This window comes from Dipodomys ordii, unplaced genomic scaffold (genome assembly GCF_000151885.1).
Source record: "Dipodomys ordii isolate 6190 unplaced genomic scaffold, Dord_2.0 Scaffold92, whole genome shotgun sequence".
NCBI lineage: Eukaryota > Metazoa > Chordata > Mammalia > Rodentia > Heteromyidae > Dipodomys > Dipodomys ordii.
The window spans coordinates 3,378,314-3,404,234 of record NW_012267308.1 but is presented as its reverse complement, the minus strand read 5'-3'; the positions used below and the strand labels follow the sequence as shown (position 1 = coordinate 3,404,234).

At 44.8% G+C, this 25,921-nt stretch overlaps 1 protein-coding gene across 1 annotated transcript in view; it reads right to left on the bottom strand.

The window, feature by feature from the left end:
- The window catches only part of Kiaa0355 (KIAA0355 ortholog), a 48,610-nt gene that overhangs the window by 15,725 nt on the left and 6,964 nt on the right, over nucleotides 1–25,921 (bottom strand). The window contains exons 2-7 of the mRNA XM_013026338.1: nucleotides 21,508–22,812; nucleotides 7,346–7,555; nucleotides 5,518–5,658; nucleotides 5,199–5,294; nucleotides 4,934–5,095; nucleotides 1,889–2,047 (exon numbers count right to left, since the gene is read on the bottom strand). Of these exons, the coding sequence (XP_012881792.1) occupies nucleotides 1,889–2,047; nucleotides 4,934–5,095; nucleotides 5,199–5,294; nucleotides 5,518–5,658; nucleotides 7,346–7,555; nucleotides 21,508–22,002 (1,263 nt within the window). The 5' untranslated portion in view covers nucleotides 22,003–22,812. The remainder of the gene's footprint in view (nucleotides 1–1,888; nucleotides 2,048–4,933; nucleotides 5,096–5,198; nucleotides 5,295–5,517; nucleotides 5,659–7,345; nucleotides 7,556–21,507; nucleotides 22,813–25,921) is intronic.

The window sequence follows — 25,921 nt, the reverse complement described above, 5'->3', positions numbered from 1 at the left end:
GCTGTAGCTCAAGTGGTAGAGCGCTCGCCTTGAGCTGAAGAGCTGAGGGACAGTGCCCAGGCCCAGAGTTCAAGCCCCACGCCCGGACCCCAAAAAAAAAAAAAGATTTAATCTTGACCTATTCAGAACAACTTCAAGATAAAGTAACCATTCTTCAATGACCTCTTCTTATCTGGAGGAAAGACTTGTTTGCACAGTAATACATTTCAACTCAGGGCCTTGAGCTCACTAGGCAGTGATTTACCCCTTGCACCACCATACCCCTAGCTTCTTGGAGGTGAGTTTTTTAGTAACCACCTATCTAAGGAATCTTACAAAGTGATGCCTGTATTTTCTAATAACTAAAAGAATTTCAAGCTGGAAGTGGTGGCACATGCCTCTAATCCCAGCACTCTGAAGGCTGAGGCAGGAGAATCCCAAATTTCAATGCAACCTTGGCTATGGGGCTACCTCTAAACATCAACAACAAAGACTCAAACCCAAACAACAACAATCACTACCACAAAATTATTTCAAGAAAACAATGATAAAAGACTTTAAAAACAAATCTATATTTCAGGAGGGGTCAAGCTGTGCAGAGCTGTTTATCATCATCTCAAATTCCATCTCTAATGGTGTCCATTTCCAATGCTGTAAACAGCTCCTGCAGCTGCTCTCTCGGAAATACTTCCTGTCCAAGAACAGTCTTTGTTGGACCAGACAGGTGTTTCCTCTCTCCTCCTGCCCCCAGAATCCAAATCTAAAGGTCCTTTGTCAGACATATACAAAGATGTCCTGCAATCAGGGGATAAGGGACTAGGAAGTTTCTGGGCTCTGAATAGGAAGGGACCTTTTAAAAAAAACTTAACCATGTTTCTTAAGCCTACGTGTCCTGACTTATTTGTACTTTTTTTTTTTTTGAAAATATACTACCATGGTTCTCCCAGTCTTGAAGATTATAAACCAATCTGATTATTATTATGATTTTTTTTGTTTGGCATGGGGCTTAAACTAAGGGCCTGGGCACTGTCCCTGAGCTCAAGGCTAGTGTTCTATCACTTTGTGCCACAGCTCTACTATTGGTTTCCTGATGGTTAATTGGAGATAAGAGCCTCATAGACTTTCCTGCCCAAGTTGGTTTCAAACCCCAATCCTCAGATCTCAGTCTCCTAAGTAGCTAGGATGATAGGCATCAGTCACCAGTGCCTGGCAGTAGTGGAACTTTCATTGGTCATCAGGGAACTTTTAATTTATTACTTCTCTTCGGAGTTCTTTTTTTTTTTTTTTTTTCGGTCGGGGGGCTTGAACTCTGGGCCTGGGCGCTGTCCCTCAGCTCTTCAGCTCAAGGCGAGCGCTCTACCACTTGAGCTACAGCGCCACTTCCGGTTTTCTGGAGATAGGAGTCTCACGGTCTCTCCTGCCCAGGCTGGCTTTGAACCGCGATCCTCAGATCTCAGCCTCCTGAGTAGCTAGGATTACAGGCCTGAGCCACCAGCGCCCGGCCCAGCTATTCTTTACTTTAAAAAAATCTGGTTTACATTTTTTTGGTCGGTCCTGGGACTTGAACTCTGGGCATGGGCACTGTCCCTGTGCTGAAGTCTTCAGCTCAAGGCGAGTGATCTACGGCTTGAGCCACAGCGCCACTTCCAGCCAGTTTTCTAGTAGTTTATTGGAGATAAGAGTCTCACGGACTTTCCTGCCCAGGCTGGCTTTGAACCGTGATTCTCAGATCTCAGCCTCCTGAGTAGTTAGGGTTATAGGCGTGAGCCTCTGGCGCCTGGCCCTAGTCTACATTCTTTAGCACTGAAGAACTCAGAAAATCATTTGGTATTATCACGCATATGCAGCAACACATTGGCTCATGCTTGAGATATCTCTGTTCTCTCCCTTGCCCATCCTACTCACTCACCAGTCCTGCCTGGCCAAACAGCAGCTGCACAGCCGTCTTGCAGGCACCCCGCCATGTGGATGGGCACACCTGGTTCAGCACTTCTGTGACAGGAAAATCTTCTCTGGCTGTGATTCCATTGTAGCAGCCTGCTTCCTTGATCAGCTGTAACATTGTGTGCTGCAGATGGAAGAGAAAAGCATTCATCTCAAGATAAAGACACACAGGATTCTAAAAGCTGTAGAAATGCATGATATCATCATCTGAGAGAGAAAAACATTTTAAGCATATGCAAATAATGACATTTGAATTCCTTAATTACCATCAGTCAACCCCAGAGAAAATGGCTAAATATGGATAACAAGCTTTAGTACATAAATATGACTTAAATATGACTTAAAATATTTTTTTTTATAGATAGTGTCAACACTATATAGCCCAAGTTGGCCTGGAACTCATGATCCTTCTGCTTTAGCTCTTATGTGCTAGGATTATAGGCGTGTGCCATCATGATTTCTATAATAGCATTAACAGCGTTATTTATTATCTCTTGAGCAGATTGGCCAAGAAATCTGGAAATTCTGAATCTTTCTAAAATACTAAGCTGGACACCGGTGGCTCACGCCTGTAATCCTAGCTACTCAGGAGGCTGAGATCTGAGAATCGCGGTTCAAAGCCAGCCCGGGCAGGAAAGACCGTGAGACTCCTATCTCCAATAAACTACTAGAAAACCGGAAGTGGAGCTGTAGCTCAAGTGGTAGAGCGCTCGCCTTGAGCTGAAGAGCTGAGGGACAGTGCCCAGGCCCAGAGTTCAAGTCCCATGACCGACAAAAAATAAATAAATAAATAAAATACTAGCCAGGTGCTGGTGGCTCACGCCATCTAGCTACTCAGGAGGCTAAGATCTGAGGATCATGGGTCAAAGCCAGCCTGGGCAGGAAAGTCCATTAAGATTCTTGTCTCTGCCAGGCGCTGGTGGCTCATGCCTGTAATCCTAGCTACTTAGGAGGCTGAGATCTGAGGATCGTGGTTCAAAGCCAGCCCGGGCAGGAGAGACTGTGAGACTCCTATCTCCAATAAACCACCAGAAAACCAGAAGTGGTGCTGTAGCTCAAGTGGTAGAGTGCTCGCCTTGAACTGAAGAGCTGAGGGACAGCGCCCAGGCCCAGAGTTCAAGCCCCACGACTGACAAAAAAAAAAGATTCTTGTCTCCAATAAACCACTTAGAAAACCAGAAGTGGCACAGTGGCTCCAGAGTGAGCTGAAGAGCTGAGGAATAGTGCCCAAGCCCAGAGTTCAAGCCCCATGACTGACCAAACAAAAGAAAAATCAAACAAACAAACAAAAAAAAAAAACCCACAAAAAAAACTAGTCAAATCCTCAATTGTTAAGCTAGGTGCTGGTCGTTCATGTCTGTAATCCTATCTGTTCAGGAGGCTGAGATCTGAGGATCATGGTTAAAAGCCAAACTGGGCAGGAAAGTCTATGAGACTTATTTACAATCAAACACCAAAAAAAGCTGGAAGTAGAGCTGTGGCTCAAGTAGTAGAGTGCTAGCTTTGAGTCAAAAGCTCAGGCATAGGGCTGGGAAGGTGGCTCAGTGGTAGAGCGCTTGCCTTGCATGCTTGAGGTCCTGGATTCGATTCCTCAGCACCACATAAGCAAAAAGAAAAAAGCCAGAAGTGGAGCTGTGGTTCAAGTGGTAGCGTGCTAGCCTTGAGCTGAAGAGCTGAGGGACAGCGCTCAGGGCCAGAGTTCAGGCTCCACAACAGGACCCAAAAAAAAAAAAGCTCAGGCATAATGCTCAGGGCTGAGTTCATGCCCCAGGACCAGCACCAAAACAAAACAAAAACAAAAACCCATTAACTCTTATTTTCGATGATCAAGTAAGTGGTCAGGTACACAGACTCTGGAAATAAGCCTTCATGAGCTCAGTCTCCAGTTCTACAACTTCCTTAGGCTTCTGTTCCCTATCTGCTAAATGGGTGATGGGGTGTAGTTACACCTGATAGGGCAACATTAAATGACACAGTACATGGCATGATGGCTAGCTCCATGCTGCACAAAAAGCTATTAGTATGTATTAATGTAAGATTTCCTCTCCTCTCAATTCTCAAAGTCCAGCAAAAACATTCATATACCATATTTACAGTGTACTTTCAAATCCTTTAGGTTAAATGTTTGAATAAGATTTTCTCAGCAAATATTTCATTGAAAGAATGTCACCACAGTGCTAGGGTTGTGGCTCAGTGGTAGAACACTTGTCTCCCATGTGTGAGGTCCTGGGTTCAAACCCTAACACTACAAAAACAAGTTGCTGGTGTGTCATCTTTAGATATCACTATATTGAGAAGGATCACAGGTTCCTTCTTTAACATCTTGTGTGTGTGTGTGTGTATGTGAGAGGGTGAGAGAGAGAGTGAGTGAGAAAGAGAGAGAGAGAGAGAGAGAGAGAATGAGAACAACAGAGAAACAGAGAGAATATTGGGGCTTGAATTCAGAGCTTGGGCATGGCTCCTGAGCTTTTGTGCTAAAAGTTAGCACTCTACCACTGAGCCATAGCTCAGTCGTTTTCTGGTGGTTAACTGGAGATAAGAGATGCAGGGATTTTCCTGCTTGGGCTGGTTTTGAACTGCAAACCTCAGATCTTGGCCTCCTGAGTTGCTAGGATTATAAGCATGAGCCATTGGTACCTGGCCAAGACAAGACCTCCTGTTTTTGTTGTTTTTTTTTTTGTAGGTTGTGGGGCTTGAACTATGGGCCTGGGCGCTGTCTCTGAGCTCTTCAGCTCACGGCTACCGCTGCTCTACCACTTGAGCCACAGAGCCACTTTCAGTTTTCTGAGTGGTTTATTGGAGATAAGAGTCTCATGGACTTTTCCTGCTTGGGCTGGCTTTGAACTGCAATCCTCAGATCTCAGCCTCCTGAGTAGGATTACAGGTGTGAGCCACCAGTGCCCGGCCTGACCTGACCTCCTGTTTTTAATTCTACACTCTTCACAAGCCCTTAGATTCCCCTTGAGAACTCCAAGTTTATGCCCATTACTGGAAGTACATGGAAAACTACCGTCTTCAGTTTCAGATTGTCGGCCGCTGACTCGTTAAAGGAGACGCCCTTCAGGAAGTGTGGTCCTATCTGCACGGGGACAGTGGGAAGCTCACACTGCATTGGCTGAGGGGGAGTCTGTCTCCGGCCTGTCTGCTGGGCTTCCACCTCGCTGCAGCAGCCCTGAAGAAGGGGTAAGAGAGGAGGAGGTGAGCCACGGCTGGCCCACACATGCCTGGCCAATCACCTCCCACAGCTCCCAGCACTACCTGACAGAAAAACATACCTGCAAACTTGCCTCAATTGCCTTTGGGTTCAGGTGGAAGCCAGCTTTCATTGCGTATTCACAGTGGCCTAAACTTTCCAGAGCTATTTTATATGCCTGCAAAGCAAGTATTTTCAAGAATCAAGATTAGACACAGCTGGTTAGAATAAGATAAAGTCCAACCAAAACGGGAATTAAATTTTTCTACAGTTATTGAAAGACTTGAGGCCAATAAGTAACTACTTTATTAGTTTTTCCAACTGGCCCAATACCACAACTTGAATTCTCTCCTTCTGTTATATCACTTTCTATCTATATGCTAGGTTTAAAAAGACTTTACCTGCAAAGCGCTGTCAATTTTTATGTTCAGTTCCTTCAGCTGGTGTTCGGGAATAGCTGCACTCTGGGAACAAAAGAGCTGCTGGACTTCAATTCCTGCCAGGCGGCCATCACAGCCTCTTTCTCTCAGTCTAGATGTCGCCTGTGACATAAACAGTGGCTAATAGGTAAAGAAGAATACTACAGGTACCAGCAAAATTAAGAGAGTAACAACAGCCAGTGGTTCATACCTATCTATAAAACTAGCTAGTCAGGAGGCTGAGGCTAAGGATCATGGTCCATGGTTCAAGGACAGCTTAAGCAAGAGTTTTGTGAGACTCATTTCTGAACCACCAAAAAGCTGGATGTAGAGCGATGACTCAAGTGGTAGAGTGCTAGCCTTGAACAAAAAGAGTTCAAAGGCAGCACTGATATTAAGAACAAAACAAAAAACAAACCAAAGCAGGGCACTTGTGACTCTCACCTGTAATCCTAGCTACTCAAGGCTGAGATCTGAGGATTGCAGTTCAAAGCCAGCCTGGGCTGAAAAGTCCCCTTTTATCTCCAATTAATCACTCAAACCAGAAGTGGAGCTGTGGCTCAGAGTAGTAGAGCACTAACCTTAAGTAAAAGAACGGTACTCAGGCCCCGAGTTCAAGCCCCACAACTGACAACAACAATAATAACAAAGCTCCATACAACTTGTCTATGTTCACTGAGCTTTCATGCTAATGTGGATATGGCTGGAGGGGGGAGGGGGGAGCTGCCACCTCAATGTCTACCAAACTGTCCAGTTGGCCTACCTACCTAGCTGCCTGGCTGGTTGAGCACTTCTCTCCCCTTGCTCCCTGGCCAGCTACACCCTATCTTTCCTAACTCAGGTGTCAGCCTTCTCCTGATCCTTCTTTTCAGAGAGGCTTTCTTGTACCACACCCATGCACAAATAGGGCCTTTTCTTTGGGATCTGTACATCTCCACCACACTCTGGAACCGTTTTTCTAAGCTTTCTTCCAGCAAGCTGTGGCACAGGTTGGCATCTTGGGGTTTCGCACAGGCCTGGCACAAAGCAGGCATTTACTGAAACACTGTCGCCTGAAGGAGTTTCAACCTTAAGTTTTCTTTCTTTTTTATCTTTTGACTGGTACTAAGGCTTGAATTTGGGGCCTGGGCACTCTCCCTTAGCTTTTTCCCCTCAAGGATGGGTGTGTTAACTGGAGATAAAAACCTCAGGGAAGACGGGTGCCAGTGGATCATACCTGTAATCCTAGCTACTCAGGTGGTTGAGATTTGAGGATAGCAGTTCGAAGCCAGCCAGGGCAGGAAAGGCCTTGAGGTTCTCATCTCCAATTAACCAACAGGAAAAGCTGGAAGTGGTGCTGTGATTCAAGTGGTTGAGCGCTATCCTTGAGCAAAATGCTCAGAGACAGTGCCCAGACCCAGAGTTCAAACCCCAGGATTGGCAAAACACAAAACCAAACCAAACCAAACCTCAGGGATTTGTCTGCTCGCCTAGCTTCAAACCATAATCTTCATATTTTAGCCTCCTGAGTAGCTGGAATTACAGTAGGGAAATGGCTCTTTGAAAACCAAGAAGCAAAGGCCCCCTTTAGCCTCTCATTTGATTTGTTTTTGTTTTTTGTTCTGGGGCTTGAACTCTGGGCCTGGCACTGTCCCTGAGCTCTTCAGCATAAGGCTAGCACTCAACCACTGAAGTGGACCCTGAGATGGGGCCCAAGCTGGTATGATTCCATTTTGAGCCTTGCCTTTGTTTTAGGGATTTTAGACTTGATGGACCTAGTTCCCAGAATGAAAAAAATGCATCTGGTCCCAATCTCTCAAAGCCCAGTTACCTCAGCAGCCCCCCGCCAGGATCGCACAGCTTCCTCCAGTTCGGGAGTGTGGCCCATGCCAGACAAGTTGCTACCACTGCTACTGTTCTTTTTCTCTGGCACAACCACCTCAGCAAAACAAGAGTGAGCTACAGGCTGGACCTTCTGCAATGCGTGAGTTAAAAACTGGAAATGAACTTGCACCACTGTCAAGAAACATCGTCCCAGCACCTGCAAGAACAAGAGAGGAGGATTTCAGGTTGCAGATTGCTAATGGGTTTGCACAAAATTTTTTTTCTCTTCTTTCTTTTACCTCCTCCCTCCCTTTTTTGGACACTGTCCCTTAGTTTTGTTTTGTTTTTTTGGTTGGCTGTGGGGCCTGAACTCGGCCTGGGCACTGTCCCTGAGCTTCTTTTGCTCAAGGCAAGCACTCTATCACTTGAACCACAGCACCACTTTCAGCTTTTTCTGCTTATGTGGTGCTGAGGAATAGAACCCAGGGCCTCATGCATGCAAGGCAAGCACTCTACCACTGAGCCACCTTCCCAGCCCCCTTAGCTTTTTTTTTTGTTTTTGCCAAGGCTGGTCCTCTACCACTTGAGCCACATATACCTTCACTTCCGGCTTTTTTGGTGGTTCATTGGATATATGAGTCTCATACACTTTCCTGCTTCCCTAGCTACAAATTCTGACCTATCAACAATCTCAGAATGGTGAAGTAAGACATTAGCAGGATCTTTCATTCTTGTTTGGGCCTAGATGCCTGATGCCTTGAAGTAAAAAATTTCAACCCAACAGCAAACTCTCAGGAATATGAGTTTCCCAACTTCCCACCTCACACCCACATTTCTGCTCTCCACAGCCCTCATCTTCATCTGGACTTTGACTCACACCAACCCTGGGTTGTCCTTTGAGCTTATGCTGAACCAGAAAAATCCATAACCCACATGGTGTTCAACAGGCAAAGTAAAAGGCATGTGACGAAAAATCTGCAAAGGTTGGTTTGACTTGTAGGCAACATTCCATTGAAAATGGAATCCAAAGATGCTGGTTATTTTAGTGTTAAAATAGTTATTAACATAGCTGTTATGTCATATTTCTGGTCCTACAAACCAAAGCTGACAAACCAGTCTTCTGTGAGTCAACAAAACATAGTAGATAACTCCATCCATTTGTATAATAAAAGCCTACTAATCTGATACAGATGAGTAGTTGGTTGGCTAAAAGTCCAAGAAGGAAATTCTTTGGTATGTTTTATTTTTTTCTTCTTTTTTTGCCAGTACTAGGACTTAAACTCCGCTAGTATTTTACCACTTTAGCCATGGATGCCTCAAGCTTTTTTGCTGGTTATTTTGTTGTTGTTTTTGGGCTGGTCCTAGGGCTTGAACTCAGGAGCTTTTCTGCTCAAGGCTAGTATTCTTATTCTTGGGCCACAGCTCCACTTCCTTGCTGGTTATTTTGGAAATGGAGTCTCTGGGACTTTTCTGATCATACTGGCTTCAAATGGTGATCCTGGGTTCGAGTCCTCAGTACCATATAAACGGAAATGGCTGGATGTAGTTCTGTGGTTCAAGTGGTAGAGCGCTAGCCTTAAGCAAAAAGAAGCTCAAAGACAGTGCCCAGACCCTGAGTTCAAGCCCCAGGACTGGCAAAAAAAAAAAACTGTACAAACAGTGATTCTCCAGAGATCAGCCTCCTGAGTACTAGGATTACAAGTACCATATTAATGTACAATGTAAACATATAATTATAGTATATCCATACTGACACACTAAAATACTACCTATGATAAACTAGGCTCCAGTGGGTTATTCCTGTAATCCTAGCTACGCAGGAGGCTGAGATCTGAAGGTCGTGGTTCAAAGCCAGCCTGGGCAAGTAAGTCCGTGAGACTCTTATCTCCAATTAACCACCTGAAAACCAGAAGTGGTGCTGTAGCTCAAGTGGTAGAGCACTAGCTTTGAAGAGATCAGGGATAGTGCTGTGGCCCAGAGTTCAAGCCCCACGACCAATGTCTCACCTCCTCTTATCCCCAAAAAAAGAGACAGAAAAAGAACAGTGAACATCTATCATGACAGGCTGAACACCCACAGAAACATTCTGGGTTTCCACTCTCACCTCCCCCAGAGCTCTTCCCCATCAACAGTCTGGGTTCTTTGGGCAAGGTGAGGGACACAGAGGCAGCAGACCTAGGAATCTTGAGACATAAATGACAGCATCTATTCAGAGTGTAATATAATGGCAGCCAGCTTTAATTGGTTATGCCTGGTTTATGCTCAAGATTTCACATGCCCAGGGAACAACCCTAAGGGGTTATCATCATTTTACAGAGAGTAAGGCACACAGAAAGGTATGAAATTATCCAAGGGCCTATGCCTCTAGCCAGTATGCCCTACTACCTGTACATAACAATCAGACGCAGCTAAATGCAGATAGCACAGATCAGGCACACAACTGAACCCCAACTTTCACTGGTTTGGTGGAGGGGAGGAGAGGAATTGGTTCCTCAGGGATACAGCTCTTTTTTCCTCTCCCTTTCCCCCTCCCCGAGCGATATGGCAGGCTGTGGGAAAAGGGGAGGAAGGGAGGGACAGTGAGGATGGCGGGCACACATTTGCTCTGGGGTCATATTCTCACACTTCTGACCAATAAAAAAGAATCACTCATTCTTGCAACAAATATATCACCTAATGTAATACCTAATATGAACAAAGCACAAAGCCTGAGGATGGTGCCAGAAGAGAAGGAATAAGGCCCTAAGCTCACAAGGATAACATTAGAAAACGTTTTCTAGCCGGGCGCTGGTGGCTCACGCCTGTAATCCTAGCTACTCAGGAGGCTGAGATCTGAGGATCGTGGTTCAAAGCCAGCCCGAGCAGGAAAGACCATGAGTCTCCTATCTCCAATAAACCACCAGAAAACCGGAAGTGGCGCTGTAGCTCAAGTGGTAGAGCGCTCGCCTTGAGCTGAAGAGCTGAGGGACAGCGCCCAGGCCCAGAGTTCAAGCCCCACGACCGACAAAAAAAAAAAAACAAAAAAACAACGTTTTCTAATATTACCCCCTAACAAGGGAAGACATTACAAAGGTCTTAACAGACATGTGAGATCAGAACTGGCTTTGAAGGCCCATGGGAGGGTCCCGAATAGGACTCTTCTGACAAGACTGGTCAGGACCACCCTCCTACTGCTGCCTCAGCAGAAGGATTGGGTTGGGAGAGGGTCTCTGTTTAGGAGATGCAGCTGCAGGAATTAGTGGTGGAAGGCATGTCAGATAGTTTGAAGAGGTGTTGTCCCTATGTTGTCTCTAACAATGATTATATGTTTGACCCCAGGTGAGTCATTTAATTTAAGCTTCTCCACCATAAATAAGAAACGATGATGACAGGAAGTCAGGTATCATGTACCTCCCTACTTCTTCCCACGATGTGTAGAGCATCACCCCAAATTAACTGTGACAAAAACATATGCTGTAAATAATTGCAAGCCAATCACACCAGTGGCTACTTTGGATCTCTAGAAATAGTAAAGCTTAGCCTTCAGCAGAACAAAGCTAAGGGATGGTGTTCAGGTTCTGAGTGGAAGCCCCAGTACTGGATTAAAAAACAACCAACCAAACAACCCTCCTTTTTACATAACAGATGGATAAATACCACCTCCTAGAGAGGACAAGGCACCCAAGTCAACTTATCTCCCCAAACATCTGATGAGTTTCCATTCAAATACAGTTTCCAAGTTCGTTGTTCTGCTCAATTTCATCAACAGTTCCTCCACTTTACTGTCCCCTGCCCATAGAACACTCATTCCTGAACAATTTAGAAGTCTGGAGTGACTGAATGGAAGCTGATCTACATTGGCTACTTTTATTAGAAATTCTAAAGCCAGGGACTGGGAAGGTGGCTCAGTGGTAGAGCACATGCCTTGCATGCATGAGCCCCTGGGTTTGATTCCTCAGCACCACATAAGCAAAAAGAAAAAAGCCAGAAGTGGCGCTGTGGCTCAAGTGGTAGAACACTAGCCTTGAGCTGAAGAGCTGAGGAACAGCGCCCAGGCCCAGAGTTCAAGCCCCACGACCGGACCCCCCCCCAAAAAAAGAAAAGAAATTCCAAAGCCATTCTGTCATTACTTCAATACACCTTACATACATTTGGGTCCAAGTGTCCCCAGACTTGTCCTTCATGAGGCTTTTTTCCTTCTGATTCCAGAATTATGACATAATGACCCAGCCAGCAGACCAAAATGTGAGACAAACATCTCACTCCAGAGACACAAAGACTACAACAGACCATGCTTGGATTATGGAAAGTGCCTTAAAGATTAATAATTAAAAAACAAAACAAAACAAAAAAACAAGATTACTATTGCAACTAAAGAACTAACAACAAGGGGGCTGGGAAGGTGGCTCAGTGGTAGAGTGCTTGCCTTGCATGCATGAGGTCCTGGGTTCTATTCCTCAGCACCACATAAGCAGAAAAAGATGGAAGTGGCACTGTGGCTCAAGTGGTAGAGCGCCTACCTTAAGCTGAAGAGCACAGGGACAGTGCCCAGGCTGAGTTCAGGCCCCACCACCAGCACCACCACCACCACCAACAACAAAAAAGAACTAACAACAAAACCAAAGTCTTGGGAATGGGGTTTGGTAGTAAAATGCTTGCCTCCTACCAACATGCAAGGCCCTAGGTTTAGTCGCCAACCCAGCAAATAAAAAATGGACAAAAGAGCTACAGAACCTTCTTTGCAGTCAGCATTAATTTAGAGCATAATGAAGCTGCTTGATGTGTGGAAGAACTAGGGAAGGAAGCAATGCCAGCACATGCCAAAGCTGCCAGAGTCAACACCAAATGCTGGCAACTCAAACAAAACTACAGTCCTATGGACTGGGGGCCTGGGGGCTGTCCCTTAGCTTTTCCACTCAAGGCTAACGTACTACCACTTGAGATACCTCAACTTTTGGCTTTTTGCTGGGAGATAAGAGTCTCATGGATTTTTTTCCCCCCTAGGCTGGCTTTGAATTGAGATCCTCAGAGAACTCAGCCTCCAGAGTTGCTAAGATTAAGCAACTCAGGTGGGGGCCACCAGTGCCCAATGTGAATGTTTTTTTTCCTTTGGCCAGTCCTGGGGCTTGAACTTAGGGCCTGGGCACTGTCCCATAGCTTCTTCTGCTCAAGGTTGGCACTCTACCACTTGAGCCACAGCACCACTTCTGGTTTTTTCTATGTGGTACTGAGGAATGGAACCCAGGGCTTCATGCATGCTAGGCAAGCACTCTAACATTAAGCTCTATTCCCAGCCCAATGCTATGTATATTTTATAATAAAAACATTTAAATGGTCCCAGCTGTTGCCTCTGAAACCATTCCATTCCAAGCTACTAACATCTCTTACTTAGATTATTGACCTTGCTTCTACTCAGAACCAGGTTAGCTACACCTAACAAGAAAACTCCCAACACAACAGTGATTTACTTTTTCCTAACATAAATCCACAGGTAGGCAGTCCAGAGCTAGAAGGGAAATTGCTGGGCATCTCAGGGAACCTAGCTCCCTTCTTTCTGCTTGGGGTTTTCACACAAGGCCTTGGTTTCTTCATAGTTCTAAGGGCCTAAATGACTTTCAGTTACCTGTCTGCATTGTAGATGTAGAAAATTGGGGGAAAGCATATATGAAAATATTACAATGAAATACCCTTAGCTTACAAATGTATGCAAATTTAATAATGAAGAGTTGAAACGGGTAGCACACCTTTAATCCTTAGCTACTCAGCAGGCTAAGATCTCAGAATTGTGTTTCAAAGCCAACCTGGATAGGAAAATCCATGAGTCTCTTTTCTCCAATTAACTACCTGAAAAGCTGGAAATGGCACTGTGGCTCCAAGTGGCAGAACACTAGCTTTGAGATAGATAGATAGCTCAGAGATAGTGACCAGGCCCTGAGGTCAAGCCCCAAGAAGGGCACACACAGAAAAAAAGTTAGGCCTCACAATCATCCTTGTAATCCTAGCTACTTAGGAGGCTGAGTTCTGAGGATCAAGGCTCAAAGCCAGCCCAGGTAGAAAAGTCTGTGAGACTCTTTTTTTAAGTCGGTCATGGGGCTTGAACATCTAGGCTTAGGCGCTGTCCCTGCACTCTTCAGCTCAAGGCAAGCACTTTACCGCTTGAGCCACAGCACCACTTCCGGTTTTCTAGTGGTTTATTGGAGATAAGTCTCCTGCCTGGGCTGGCTTTGAACTGCGATCCTAAGATCTCAGCCTCCTGAGTAGCTAGGATTACAGGTGTGAGCCACCGGCGCCCAACTCTCAGTGAGACTCTTATCACCAATAAACTACCAAAAAAACAGAAATAGAGGTGTGGGTCAAGTGGTAAGTAATCAGCCTTGAGAAAAAAAACTAAGGGACTGCACCTATACCCCTGAGTTCAAACCCCAGTTATTAGCATACACAAAAAATAATAATTAAAAAAAAACACAATTGAGTTGGGGTGGCTCATGCCTATAATCCTAGCTACTCAGGAGGTTGAGATCTAAGGATAACTGTTCAAAGCCAGCCTGGGCAGGAAAGTCCAGGAGACTCTTATCTACAATTAACAACCAGAAAACTGGAAGTGATACTGTGGCTCAAAATGGTAGAGTGCCAGGCTGTGAAGGTGGCTCAGTGGTAGAGTGTTTGCCTTGCATGCCTGAGGCCCTGGGTTCAATTCCTCAGCACCACATAAACAAAAAGAAAAAAGCCAGAAGTGGCGCTGTGGCTCAAGTGGTAGTGTGCTAGTCTTGAGCTGAAGAGCTGAGGGGCAGTGCCCAGGCCCAGAGTTCAGGCCCCATGACCAGACCCCCCCCCAAAAAAAAATGGTAGAGTGCCAGCCTTGAGTGAAAAAGCTCAGGGACAGCACCCAGGTCCTAAATTCAAGCAAGACGGGGAGGGGGGGGGAAGAGAGAGGGAAAGAAGAGAGAGAAGAGAGAGGAGAGAGAAGAAAGAGAGAGAAAATACTGAGGGAAGATAAGGAAGCATGCCTTTCCTTATAAAGAGACTTCCCAGAAGTCTTCAACCAATACTTCAAGTTACAACTTCATGAATAAGATCTACTGCAATGACTGCCCCTACTGTTAGGGAGAGATGTGTAAACCTTATCCCAGGCACAATATGCCTGAAAAACAAAATCAAGAGTTTCTTACTCAAAAAGAAGGGGAGTCTGGAGCCCACTAAGAGCACATCTTTACTCTGGCCAATACTGCCAGGGTTCCATGCTCCACCCCGCCCTCAACCAGGTCAGGTCCTTTTACCAGCCTCCTTTGGCTAGGTGAGCTAGATAAGCAGGGTGGGAAAGAGGAGCAGCTGGAAGCTGCACAGAAACGATCAGCCTTCAGGCTATTTTCCATCCGCATCACCACATTCAGTACACCTCCTGCCATAGTCTGTTTATTTAGGTCTCTGTCTACTAGGCCCCAGAACTTTCATTAGCCTCACTTACCTTGGCAAGCAGGCCACTATTTTATTGAGGAAGGGGGGCTGGTGTGGCTGGAGGGGAAGAGCCATGTAGGTCCGGTGGCTATGGGATATGATCAAGAGGGATCCTAGAGTGAGCAAGGGATCTCCCAGGTGTGAAAGAACACCTGGCTAATTCCTGTTGCTGACTCGGAACATTTCATCATTAGCTTGAGGGGCAGAAAGCCTGGTGTCATGGAAGGATGGCTCTGCCAACTAAACCCTCTACAAGTAAGAATGGAGAGGTAACAAACATTTAACCTCTGTTGGTGCTGGATCCAGAAGGGTTTATTTGCTTATTTAATTATCAACTTGTTTAACATTTGTGGTGCTGGGGAAGTGCACTGCCACTGAGCTCCATCTCCAGCCCTTTCCTGGCAAATGTTTACAGATGATCAGATTCCTGGTTTGTAACTGGGGGGACAGGGGGTGGGGTGGGGTTGTGTTCCAGGGGTGCCTACAGGCCACTTCTTTAGTCCTGTGAAATTGTAGATGGACAGTCAACCATAAAAATTCACTCAAAAAGCCAGCTCTACCCGAAATGATTCTATGTGACTTCTTTTATTTCTGTTCCCTTTTCATATGCCCACCAAATCTTTTTCCTTTCAATTCACTTAAGCTTTTTTTTTTTTAAAGCAACTGTGCAATTATATCCCCTCATTCATTCACTAAGCACCAAAATTAGGAACACTTGGAAAGTCCTTGAGATTCCACCTCAAGAGAGGAAGCTGGGTGTGGTGGTATCAGTCTGTAATCCAAACTACAAATGGAACCTTTAATAGGTGGATGGTGGTCCACTTGTCTCAGACGTGAAGTGAGACTATTTAAAAAATAACCATTGTAATAAGGAGCTGGAGGCATTGCTCAGCAGGAAAACTCTTACCTAACAAGCATAATACCCTGAGTTCAAGCCCCAGTGGTATCAGAAAAAGAAAAAAGAGAGAAGTACTATGCTGCGGTTGTTACACCAGAAGACATGATCATCTGTCTCAATTATCTGAAATGGTCAATGTGACCTGAATGGGCAAATCACAATTCCTACTTCAAGTAATTCTCAGCAACTGTTCATAAAACAATTTTATTCTCTATTGTTGAGAGTTGTCACTAAATTCATCATGGTTGACAAAATGATATTTCTAATTGTATCATCTCCTTCTCCCTCTTTTTCTCTCTCCCTCATCTCTTTTGCCAGTCCTGGGGCTTGAACTCAGGGCCTGGGCTCTCTCCTGAGCCTCTCTGTGCTCAGGGCTAGTGCTCTATCACTTGCACCACAGCACCACTTCTGGAGAATCTCATAGCCACACCAATGGCTTATGGCCTGTAATCCTAGCTACAAAGAGGCTGAGATTGCTGAGATCTGATGTGGTTGGAAACGAAACAAGGACAGGAAAGTCCATGAGACATCTCAATAACTACTTAGAAAAAGCTGGAAGTGGCGTTGTGGCTCAAGTGATAGAACATTAGTTAGACTTGAGCAGAGAGAGGCTGTGGTACAAGGCCCAGACCCTGAGTTCAAGCCCCAGGACCAGCAAACAAACAAACAAAAAGTGTTTCACAGACTTTACTACTTGGGTTGGCTTTGAACTGCAATCCTCAGATCTCAGCCTCCTGAGTAGCTGGGATTACAGACATGAGTAAGTATGAGGCCAGTGGTGACACCTGTAATCCTAGCTACTCAGGAAGATGATAACCAAGGAGTACTGTTTAGGGCCAACCAAGGCAGGACAAATCCAAGAGATTCTTATATCCAATTAACCAGCAAAAAGCCAGAAGTGAAGCTGTGGCTCAAGTAGTAGAGCACCAACCTCGAGCAAAAAAAGGTAAGTGAATCTGAGCCTTTGAGATCAAGCTCTAGTATAGGCACTAGGAAAAACAAAAAGAAAGAAAGAAAAAAAGCATGGTATCTATAGAGTTGTTTTCTTCATCCATTAGGGCTATTTGGTTACCCTGAAAAGTAGAGTACATTAGAAAAGCAGGAACTTGGTTAATTCCTTACTTTTCTCCTTTTAATTAGCCATCTCCAGAATAATGAATTGGCTGGACATGCATGTCTTGACAAATCAAAGGTCCAGCCTCTCCACAGCGGCTTCCACCCACACCAAATAGCTAGTAAATCTTGTTTGTTATATATAATGCAAGTTTATAGTCATCCAAATTCCAATTGCTTAATTAATTATAACTTTTTTTTTTTTGGGTCCAGTCATGGGGCCTGAACTCTGGGCCTGAGCGCTGTCCCTCAGCTCTTCAGCTCAAGGCTAGCACTCTACCACTTTGAGCCACAGCGCTACTTCCGGCTTTTTTCTTTTTGCTTATGTGGTGCTGAGGAATAGAACCCAGGGCCTCATGCATGCAAGGCAAGCACTCTACCACTGAGCCACCTTCCCAGCCCCCAATTATATCACTCTAAGGCTAAAATCTGCAAGTAGTTTAGATAATAGCATATTTGCCACAGTAAAATATAAATAAAGTCAGAGGTAAGCACTGGTAGCTTGCATCTATAATCCTACCCACATAGGAGGCTGACACCTGAGGATAACGATTCAAAATCAGCTGGTACAGAAAATTACACAAGACTCCGTTAGTAATAAACCAGCAAAAGGCCAGGCTGGAACTTGGCGCAAGTGATGGAATGACAGCAGTGAGCAAGAAAGCCAGGCAAAGCCGGGCGCCAGTGGCTCACGCCTGTAATCCTAGCTACTCAGGAGGCTGAGATCTGAGGATCTCGGTTCAAAGCCAGCCTGGACAGGAAAGACCATGAGTCTCCTATCTCCAATAAACCACCAGAAAACCGGAAGTGGCACTGTGGCTCAAGTGGTAGAGCACTAGCCTTGAGCTGAAGAGCTGAGGGACAGCGCCCAGGCCCAGAGTTCAGGCCCCACGACCGGACCAAAAAAAAAAAAAAAAAGAAACGATCCTACGGTGTGCTGCCATTGAGGACTCTGGGCTGCTTCAACCAATTTCAAAAAGCAGACAGGCACGCAGGTGAGTGCAGACAAAGAAAACATGAAAAGTGCCCTTACTGTAAACTAACTCCCTGTCAAGAATAACTAACTGAGACTCTCCAGACCTAGAACTCACAGGCTGATCCCTCACTGACCTAATCACCTCTAACGGCCCCATGAGCTTCCCACACTGTCCACACTGGAAGCTAGTTTTCAGAGTGAGCTTTGCTGGGGAAAAACTATATCGAAACTATAGCAAAGGCTTGGCTTAGCCAGTCAAGTTCCACAATATTAGACCACAGAGTTCTTGGGAGTCAGTAGGGAGGGAGAATCAAAGTTAAAAACCCCTCCCAGCTTTGGTTCTAGAACCATAAAAAGAAACAAACAAAATAGGGGAAAAGTCCAAATGTCAAATGCCTATCCATTTCACTTTGGAGGAGCGATCACTGGCTTATGACTAAGTCCTTTGGTAGTATATGAATTCTAGGAATACCATATAATGTTCCAGGAAAAGTGAAATGTGAAGTTGGTGGGTATTGGGGCCTATCCTCCCCAATCTCAATTTGGAACTGACATAGGCTGTTTCAAACAAAACAAACAGACCCACAGGTTCTAAAACTCATCCAGTGTACTACGTAGTTTCCAGTAGCCTACTTACTCCATTAGGCACAGAAGGGGGAAGAAGGAGCAGGTATGCAGGGTGTGTGAGTGGGGGGTGGGGGGGAGAGGGAGAGAGGGAGAGAAAGAGTATTCCCCTTACTCTGATCAGCATTTCAATGGAAGAAAACCAGCCAAAATTCCAAACTACAACAAAAACAGTAAGTACTTCCCCTTCTCTGCTATAATAATGTGGGTTCTAGGAAAGTAGAAGGGGGAAGAAGTAGGTAAGTACTGCCTGTTAGTATTCTAAGTACTGGTGACTTTGTAAGTATGCCCTGCATCTGGAGAGGAAGGGGGTAAGGGTTGGTTCATCTTTAACTGTCCTGGCCTGTGGGATAAGTGAAACTTTCCACCAGGGTTGGAGAGCAAACAATCATGGCAGGTCCTGGACATGAGGTCAGTAATGTTCAGGTTGAAATAAATGCCTTGGTCTTATCTTTCCAGACACTACTGCTGAATTCTAACTAAATAAAGAGAAAGGGCCAGGTCATCCTGGAATGAGAGTCATAGTAGCCTGGATCTACTATGGATCAACACACCCTGAGTCAAAGAAGTGACCAGGATCACTCCCTGGTGGTTGAACAACAATTTTTTTTTTGGCGGGGGGAGTCAACAATGGAGCTTGAACTCAGGACCATGTGCTCTTCCTTGGCTTTTTCACTGGTTAGTGCTCTACCACTTGAGCCATACCTCTACTTTTGGTGTTGTTTTTTTTTTTTTGCCAGTCCTAGGGCTTCAACTGAGGGCCTGGGCACTATCCCTGAGCCTTTTTGTGCTCAAGGCTAACACTCTACCACTTGAGCCACAGCACCACTTCCAGCCTTTTCTGAGTAGTTTATTGGAAATAAGAGTCTCACAAAGACTTTTCTGCCTGGGCTGGCTTTGAATTGAGATTCTCAGATCTCAGCCTCCTGAGTAGCTAAGATTTCGGGCGTGCCTGTGGTATCCAGCTACTTCTTTCTTTTTGTGGTTAACTAAGATATAAGAGTCTCACTGACTTTCCTGTCCTGGCTGACTTTGAACCTCTATTCTCAGATTTCAGTCTCCTGAGTAGTTAGGTTAACAGGCGTCAGCCACTGGCACCAGGGGCCTCATGCAATGATTTGGCTTTTTCTACTCAAGTTGATACTTCTAAGGAGCTACAACTCCACTTCCTAATTTTTACTTTTTTTTTTTTCAAGAGTCGGAAAAAAAGGAAGGCCATGTGGCATAAACCATACCCATGTAGGCCAAGAAGCCTAAAATTTCCTATCTGACTCTTACAGAACAAGGGTGATAAACTTTGATTTACACCAATAATGTTGATGTTGCTTAAAAAAATAATCACCTTTGGGTTGGGAAGGTGGCTCAGTGGTAGAGCTCTTGCCTTGCATGCATGAGGCCCTGGGTTCAATTCCTCAGCACCACATAAGCAAAAAGAAAAAAAAGCCAGAAGTGGCGCTGTGGTTCAAGTGGTAGAGCGCTAGCCTTGAGCTGAAGAGCTGAGGGACAGCACCCAGGTCCAGAGTTTAGGCCCCACGACGGGACCCCCCCCCCCCCAAAAAAAAATCACCTTAGTACTGAACATGGTGAAGCATGCCTATAATCTAAGCACTCGGGAAGCTAAGGCATGAGGATTGGGTAGTTTAAAGACAACCTCGCTATATACCTTCATCCTGACTCAAACACACACACACATGCATGCATACACATTCTTTTTCTCCTGCACACATACACACACAATTCCCTTTGGAAGTGAGAGAGAAAATCACTTTTAAGCAAAATGAAAATTAACTGTGTTATTTAATAGTTAGTTTTGTTTTGCAAAGCAGTTTTCGTTAGCTTATGCAGCCTCAATTTCTGATATGGCTCAAAGAACTGGCAACTTCAGCCCCAGGATGGGAGAGGAACAATTCTTTCCCCAGGATTAGCCATCTAGCAGCTTAACTTGGGTGCCCAAGGACACATGGAGAAACCTCAGATTAACTCTCTCAGCAGCTAAAAATAACTTTTAAATCTATCAGATAAATAAGATAAAAGTTTAACCATGTTAGGCATGCTAGCCTACTATATACTCTGCAAGTCCCTAGGTTTGATGGGAGGCAGTGCTTACTATAAGCACAAGAGGATTCCTAAGTCAAGAATAAAGGTAGGCCAGGTGCTGGTGGCTCATGCCTGTAATCCTACCTACTCAGAAGGCTGAGATTGAGAATCATGGTTCAAAGCCAGCCCAGGCAGGCAAGTCTGAGAGACTCATATTTCCAATTAACAACTCAGAAAAAGCTAAAAAGTGCTGCTGTGGCTCCAAGAGGTAGGGTGCTAGCCTTGAGCACAGAAAGGCTAAGGAACAGAGCCCAGGCCCTGAATTCAAGCCCCAGGAGTGGCAAAATAAATAAATAAAAGCTCAAGGACAGACCACAGGCTCAGAGTCAAGTTCTACAAAAACAACAACAAAAAAAGAATAAAGGTAGCTCATACCTATAATCCTAGCTATTCAGAGGTCTGAGATCTGAGGATTGCTTTAGAAGCCAGCTTGGGTAGGCACATCTGTAGATTCTTATCTCTAAGTAAGCACTAAACCATCCTCTACCCCACCCCCCAAGTCATAGAGAGCCAGACTTGGGCAAATAAAAGCTAAAGGACAGTGCCCAGGCCCTGAGTTCAAGCCCCAGTATCAGCTACAACAACAACCAAAAAAAGCTTTTAAGTTACTTAGTCTGAAATGAAAGCAGTTGGGAACTTGGCAAGCACAAACATTTTTATGTGTGTGCTGGTTGGGGGTCTTGAACTCAGGGCCTGAGAGCTGTCACTTTGAGCTTTTAGGCTATGCTTTACCATAGAAGCTACAACTCCACTTGCAGGTTGGTTTGGCAGTTAATTGGAGATAAGTCTCATGGACTTTCTTGTTCAGGCTAACTTTGAACTGTGATCTTCAGATATCAGTCTCCTAAGTAGCTAGGATTACTGGCATGAGCCACTGGTGCCAAGCCAAACCGTTTTTTCACACAGGGAAATCATAAAGACAGGACACAGGCTACTACCCTAGGGGCCTGGGTACAAGTAACAGAGCATCCTCGCTGACTTGGGGAATATATTTCCTATCTCATGTAGGGGACGGAAGATACTGTACCTCAATGTCCTGCAGACTGAACTCCTTCTGATCTGTGAAGTTTGCAGCCCCGGCACTAAGCTCCATGAGCATCTTGGCGATCTCGGGCTTTATGGCTGAGGTCAGCCGGCTGGCTGCCTCCATGACATGTTCCTGTACATCTCGGAGCTGCACGGCTGCCTTAGAATAGGGAGAGTTCCTGAACACGGTGCTGAAGAGATCTGTGAGGAAGGTACTGGCACGGCAGAAGACGTTGAGGGCATCCAGGTACTTGGAGATGCCCTGCTGGATGTCAGCGATAGGAGTGGAGTGGGGCATGGCATGGTGGCAGCTGCCTGCAGTGGTCAAACTGCCCAGGGGGGCAGCGGTGGCTGTAGATGCCAGGGGAGCACTCAGTGCCCGGCCCAGCTCTGGCAGCGGGTACTGCTGATGCTGCTGCACCTTCTGCTTGGACCCGCCAAGCAGGAAGCGCCGCTTGTGGTCCATTTTACTGTCCTGAGCACTGCAGCAATACATGCGGGTAGGGGCAACTGTGCCAGGAACTGCAGGTGGGTGTGAGGGTTTGGAGTTTTAATTACTGTCTGTCAAAACTGTAGACAGGTATAAAAATAGTAGAGTTCTGCAAATCTCCATTTAAAAAAAGGCATTTCCATGAGGCAGGTGACCGTGTGAGCCAACATAGAGATAAGGACAACAGGGTCATACAATTACTATTTTCAATGGAGGCAGGATCGCTGGACCAAAAAATAAAAATAAAAAATAAAAAGTGTCCAAAATGCTGTGTAAGTACTGTAGCATTCTAACTCTCTTCATAAAAAGATATGCTTGCTGAGAAAAATGTTTAATTGTTTTGCAAGAATAGTTTCCATAGTCATATTTACAATGGCAGAAAAATAACTTAACTTTTCAAAATGCAATATAATGAATCTTTAATATACCAAAAAAACATTAGAACCCCACACCCATAAGCTGATCAACAGCAATTTAAAAAGTAGTACAGGGGTTATTTCACGCAAAGTTCTTAAGTACAAAGGGCAAACCTCTGCAGAATTTTGACAGAGCCTGCCTGTCAAATCCATCTACCTATAAAGCTTCTCCTCAATCCTAAAAGTCTCCAAATTTCCTGTAAGGTTTTTGAAAAACAAGTTTTCTTTAAAATTGGCATTGGTGATGATAAATCTTTTCCTACTTGCTTTTTGTTTGCTGAGGTAGCAGTTTCCTTGTAACGTTAATTAAGATGTGCTTCCAGACTGGGTTGGCCCTGGTAAAGTCTGAAGTCTGAATCAAGAATGCACGCATGTATTCATAAGGCCTCTATGTCATTTCCTGTTAGAAGAGGAGAAAGGGAAAGTCAGTCTGTAAAATCAGTAATCTTAGAACATTAACTTCTGCAATTTTATCATCCACATTCATATCTACACTACAGATAAGTATATTAAGAAGTCAAATTATAGCCTCACAGAAAGAAGCAGGACATGGGTGACAGCTCATTCATCATGGCTTAGAAAACCGTGCTAGGTGCCTGTGGTTCACGCCTATAATCCTAGCTACACAGGAGGCCGAGATCTGAGAATTGCAGTTTGAAGCCAGCCTGAGCAGAAAACTCTAGAGACTCTTATCTACAATGAACCAACAAAAAATTCGAAGTGGAGCTGTGGCTCAAGTGGGAGAGCAACAGACTTGAGCAGAAAAAGCTCAGGGACAGTACCCAGGCCCTGAGTTCAAGCCCCAATACTGGCACGTGCGCGTGCATGCGTACACGCACACCCCCCCCACACACACACAAATAAAATTCTTCCCAATGTTGTTTGAATGTTTTTCAAATGCATTCCCTCCATTTCTATCTGCCTGAAGAGCTAAAATATGTTCAATCCATTTAAGGACATTTCTTTTCCATATTTTCTTAAAGGCGTTCTCACTGGGAAAACATTCGTGATTTATAAATCTACAGTTCATGCAGCATGGATCACAGAAGATCTTCCCAAGACTGGGAAGATCTAAATAATGTGCTTGGTAAGTTTGAACACTACTTATAGCTCACAGCAGAAAATGACATAGCAGCAGGTAATGATACATCTTTGCAAAACCATAAGTATTTGTGGAGATTATCAAAAGATTAAAACCTTCCTTTCTTCTCCTCTCTCTCTCTTCCCATCCTTCCCCACCACCTCTCTTTTAGACAAAGTATCACTATGTAGATCATGCTAATCTCAAACTCACCAGCTCCCTGATTCAGTCCTGAAGCTTGAACTTAGGGCCTGGGCACCATCTCTGAACGTCTTTTCATTCAAGATTAGCACTCTACCATTTGAGCCACAGCTCCACTAGTGGCTTTTGGTGGTTAATTGGAGATAAGAATCTCACAGATATTCCTGCCAGGTTGGCTTCAAACCACAATCCTCAGATCTCAATCTCCTGAGTATCTGGAATTATAGGTGTGAGCTAGTGGTACCTGGCTCACTCAGCTTCTTCAATGTTAAGATTAAAGGTGTATGCAATATCTAGTATATGTCTGAGTCAAGCAGAAAAGGTCAGATAAGGTGATGTTAGGGAAATGAACCATAAGATATGTATTCAATTTTTTTTCTTTCATGCGATTGTTTCTAACACATTTATAAGATTATTTCCTTGTTGCTTTGTATGTCCCTCCCCACAGTATAACCCCTGCTTTCACTGTATTTCATGTGGGTATAATTTGTGGAGGGGAAGGGGAAAAACAAATAGTTTAACTAGGGATACGGGTGGACCCAGTGCAAAAAATGAGATGTACAAGTCATTATGATGAAAACGAACTTTACAACCTTGGTGGGGGGGGGCAGGGAGGATTGGGTGGGGGGTGGGGGGAGGATGGGAAGGGATGGGAAGGGGAAACAAAGGAGGAGGCTACAATGCTTCATAAGAAATGTACTCATTATCTTGCCCATGTTGTAACCCCTCTGTACAGTATTTTCACAATTAAAAAAAAAAGATTACAGGTGTATGCCAGTACACCTTTTCCTGCTAATGCACATAAGAGACATTTATTATGTGAATTTTATTTTATTTTTGCCAGTCCTGGGGCTTGAACTCAAGGCCTGGGCACGCTTCTTGAACTTCTTTTTGTTCAAGGGTGGCACTCTACCACTTGAGCCACAGCACCATTCCCAGCTTTTTCTGTTTATGTGGGTACTGAGGAATCAAACCCAGGGATATTAGGCAAGCTCTCTACCACTAAGCTATATTCCCAGTCCTATTATGTGTATTTTAATAAAATACAAACTTCTTCTGAAGTCTTATGTTTAAACTGAGTTGTTTGGGTACTTGGCAGCAAGTTCATGTGTTTTTTTTGTTTTTTTGTTTTTCTTCAGCTGGCAGATTCAGTGATCAAGAGTGGGAAATGAAGCCAGGCACTGGTGGCTCATGCCTGTAATCCTAGCTACTCAGGAGGTTGAGATCTGAGGATCGTGGTTCAAAGCCAGCCCAGGCAGGAAAGTCCCTGAGACTCTTATCTCCAGTAAACTACCAGAAAACTGGAAGTGGCGCTGTGGCTCAAGTGGTAGAGCGCTAGCCTTGAGCTGATGAACTGAGGGACAGTGCCCAGGCCCAGAGTTCAAGCCCCATGACTGACTAAAAAAAAGAGTAGGAAATGGGCTATAATGTAGCTTAGTGGGTGGCAAAGTGCTTGCCTAGCAAGTACAACATCCTGGGTTTGATCCCCAGTACCAAAAAACAAAAGAGAGAGAGAGAAGGAAGGAAGGAAGGAAGGAAGGAAGGAAGGAAGGAAGGAAGGAAGGAGAGATTCACTTGATTAGCCTACTTCTCATTCCTGGTTTCTGTATTTGCCAACTCCCAGAAGGGCCCCTTGTCCAGCACCAGTGGCTCATGTATGTAATCTAAGCTATTCAGGAGGCTGAGATGTAAAGATCGCCATCTGAAGCCAGCTCGGGCAGGAAAATCCACAAAACTGTTATCTCCAATTAAGAACCAAAAGAACAAGTCACTGGTAGCTCTTGCCTGTAATTCTAGATACTCAGGAGGCTGAGATCTGAGGATCAAGTTTTAAAGCCAGCCAGGGCAGGAAAGTCCATGAGACTCTTATCTCTAATCACAGAAAAGGCCAGAAATGGTATTGTGACTCAAGAAGTGGTAGAGTGGCAGCCTTGAGCAAAAGCAGCCCAGGGACAGCACTCAGAGTTCAATCCCCAGGACTGGCAAAAAAAAAAAGTCAGAAGTGGAACTGTGGGATGGGAAGGAGAAACAAAGGAGTAGGCAACAATGCTTGATAAGAAATGTACTCATTACCTTGCCCATGTAATTGTAACTCCTCTGTACAGTATTTTCACAATTTAAAAAAAAAAAAAAAGAAAAGAAGTGGAACTGTGGCTCCTGTACGTAGAGCACTAGCAGCTCATGGTCAGCCGGTGTGTGTGTGTGTGTGTGTGTGTGTGTGTGTGTG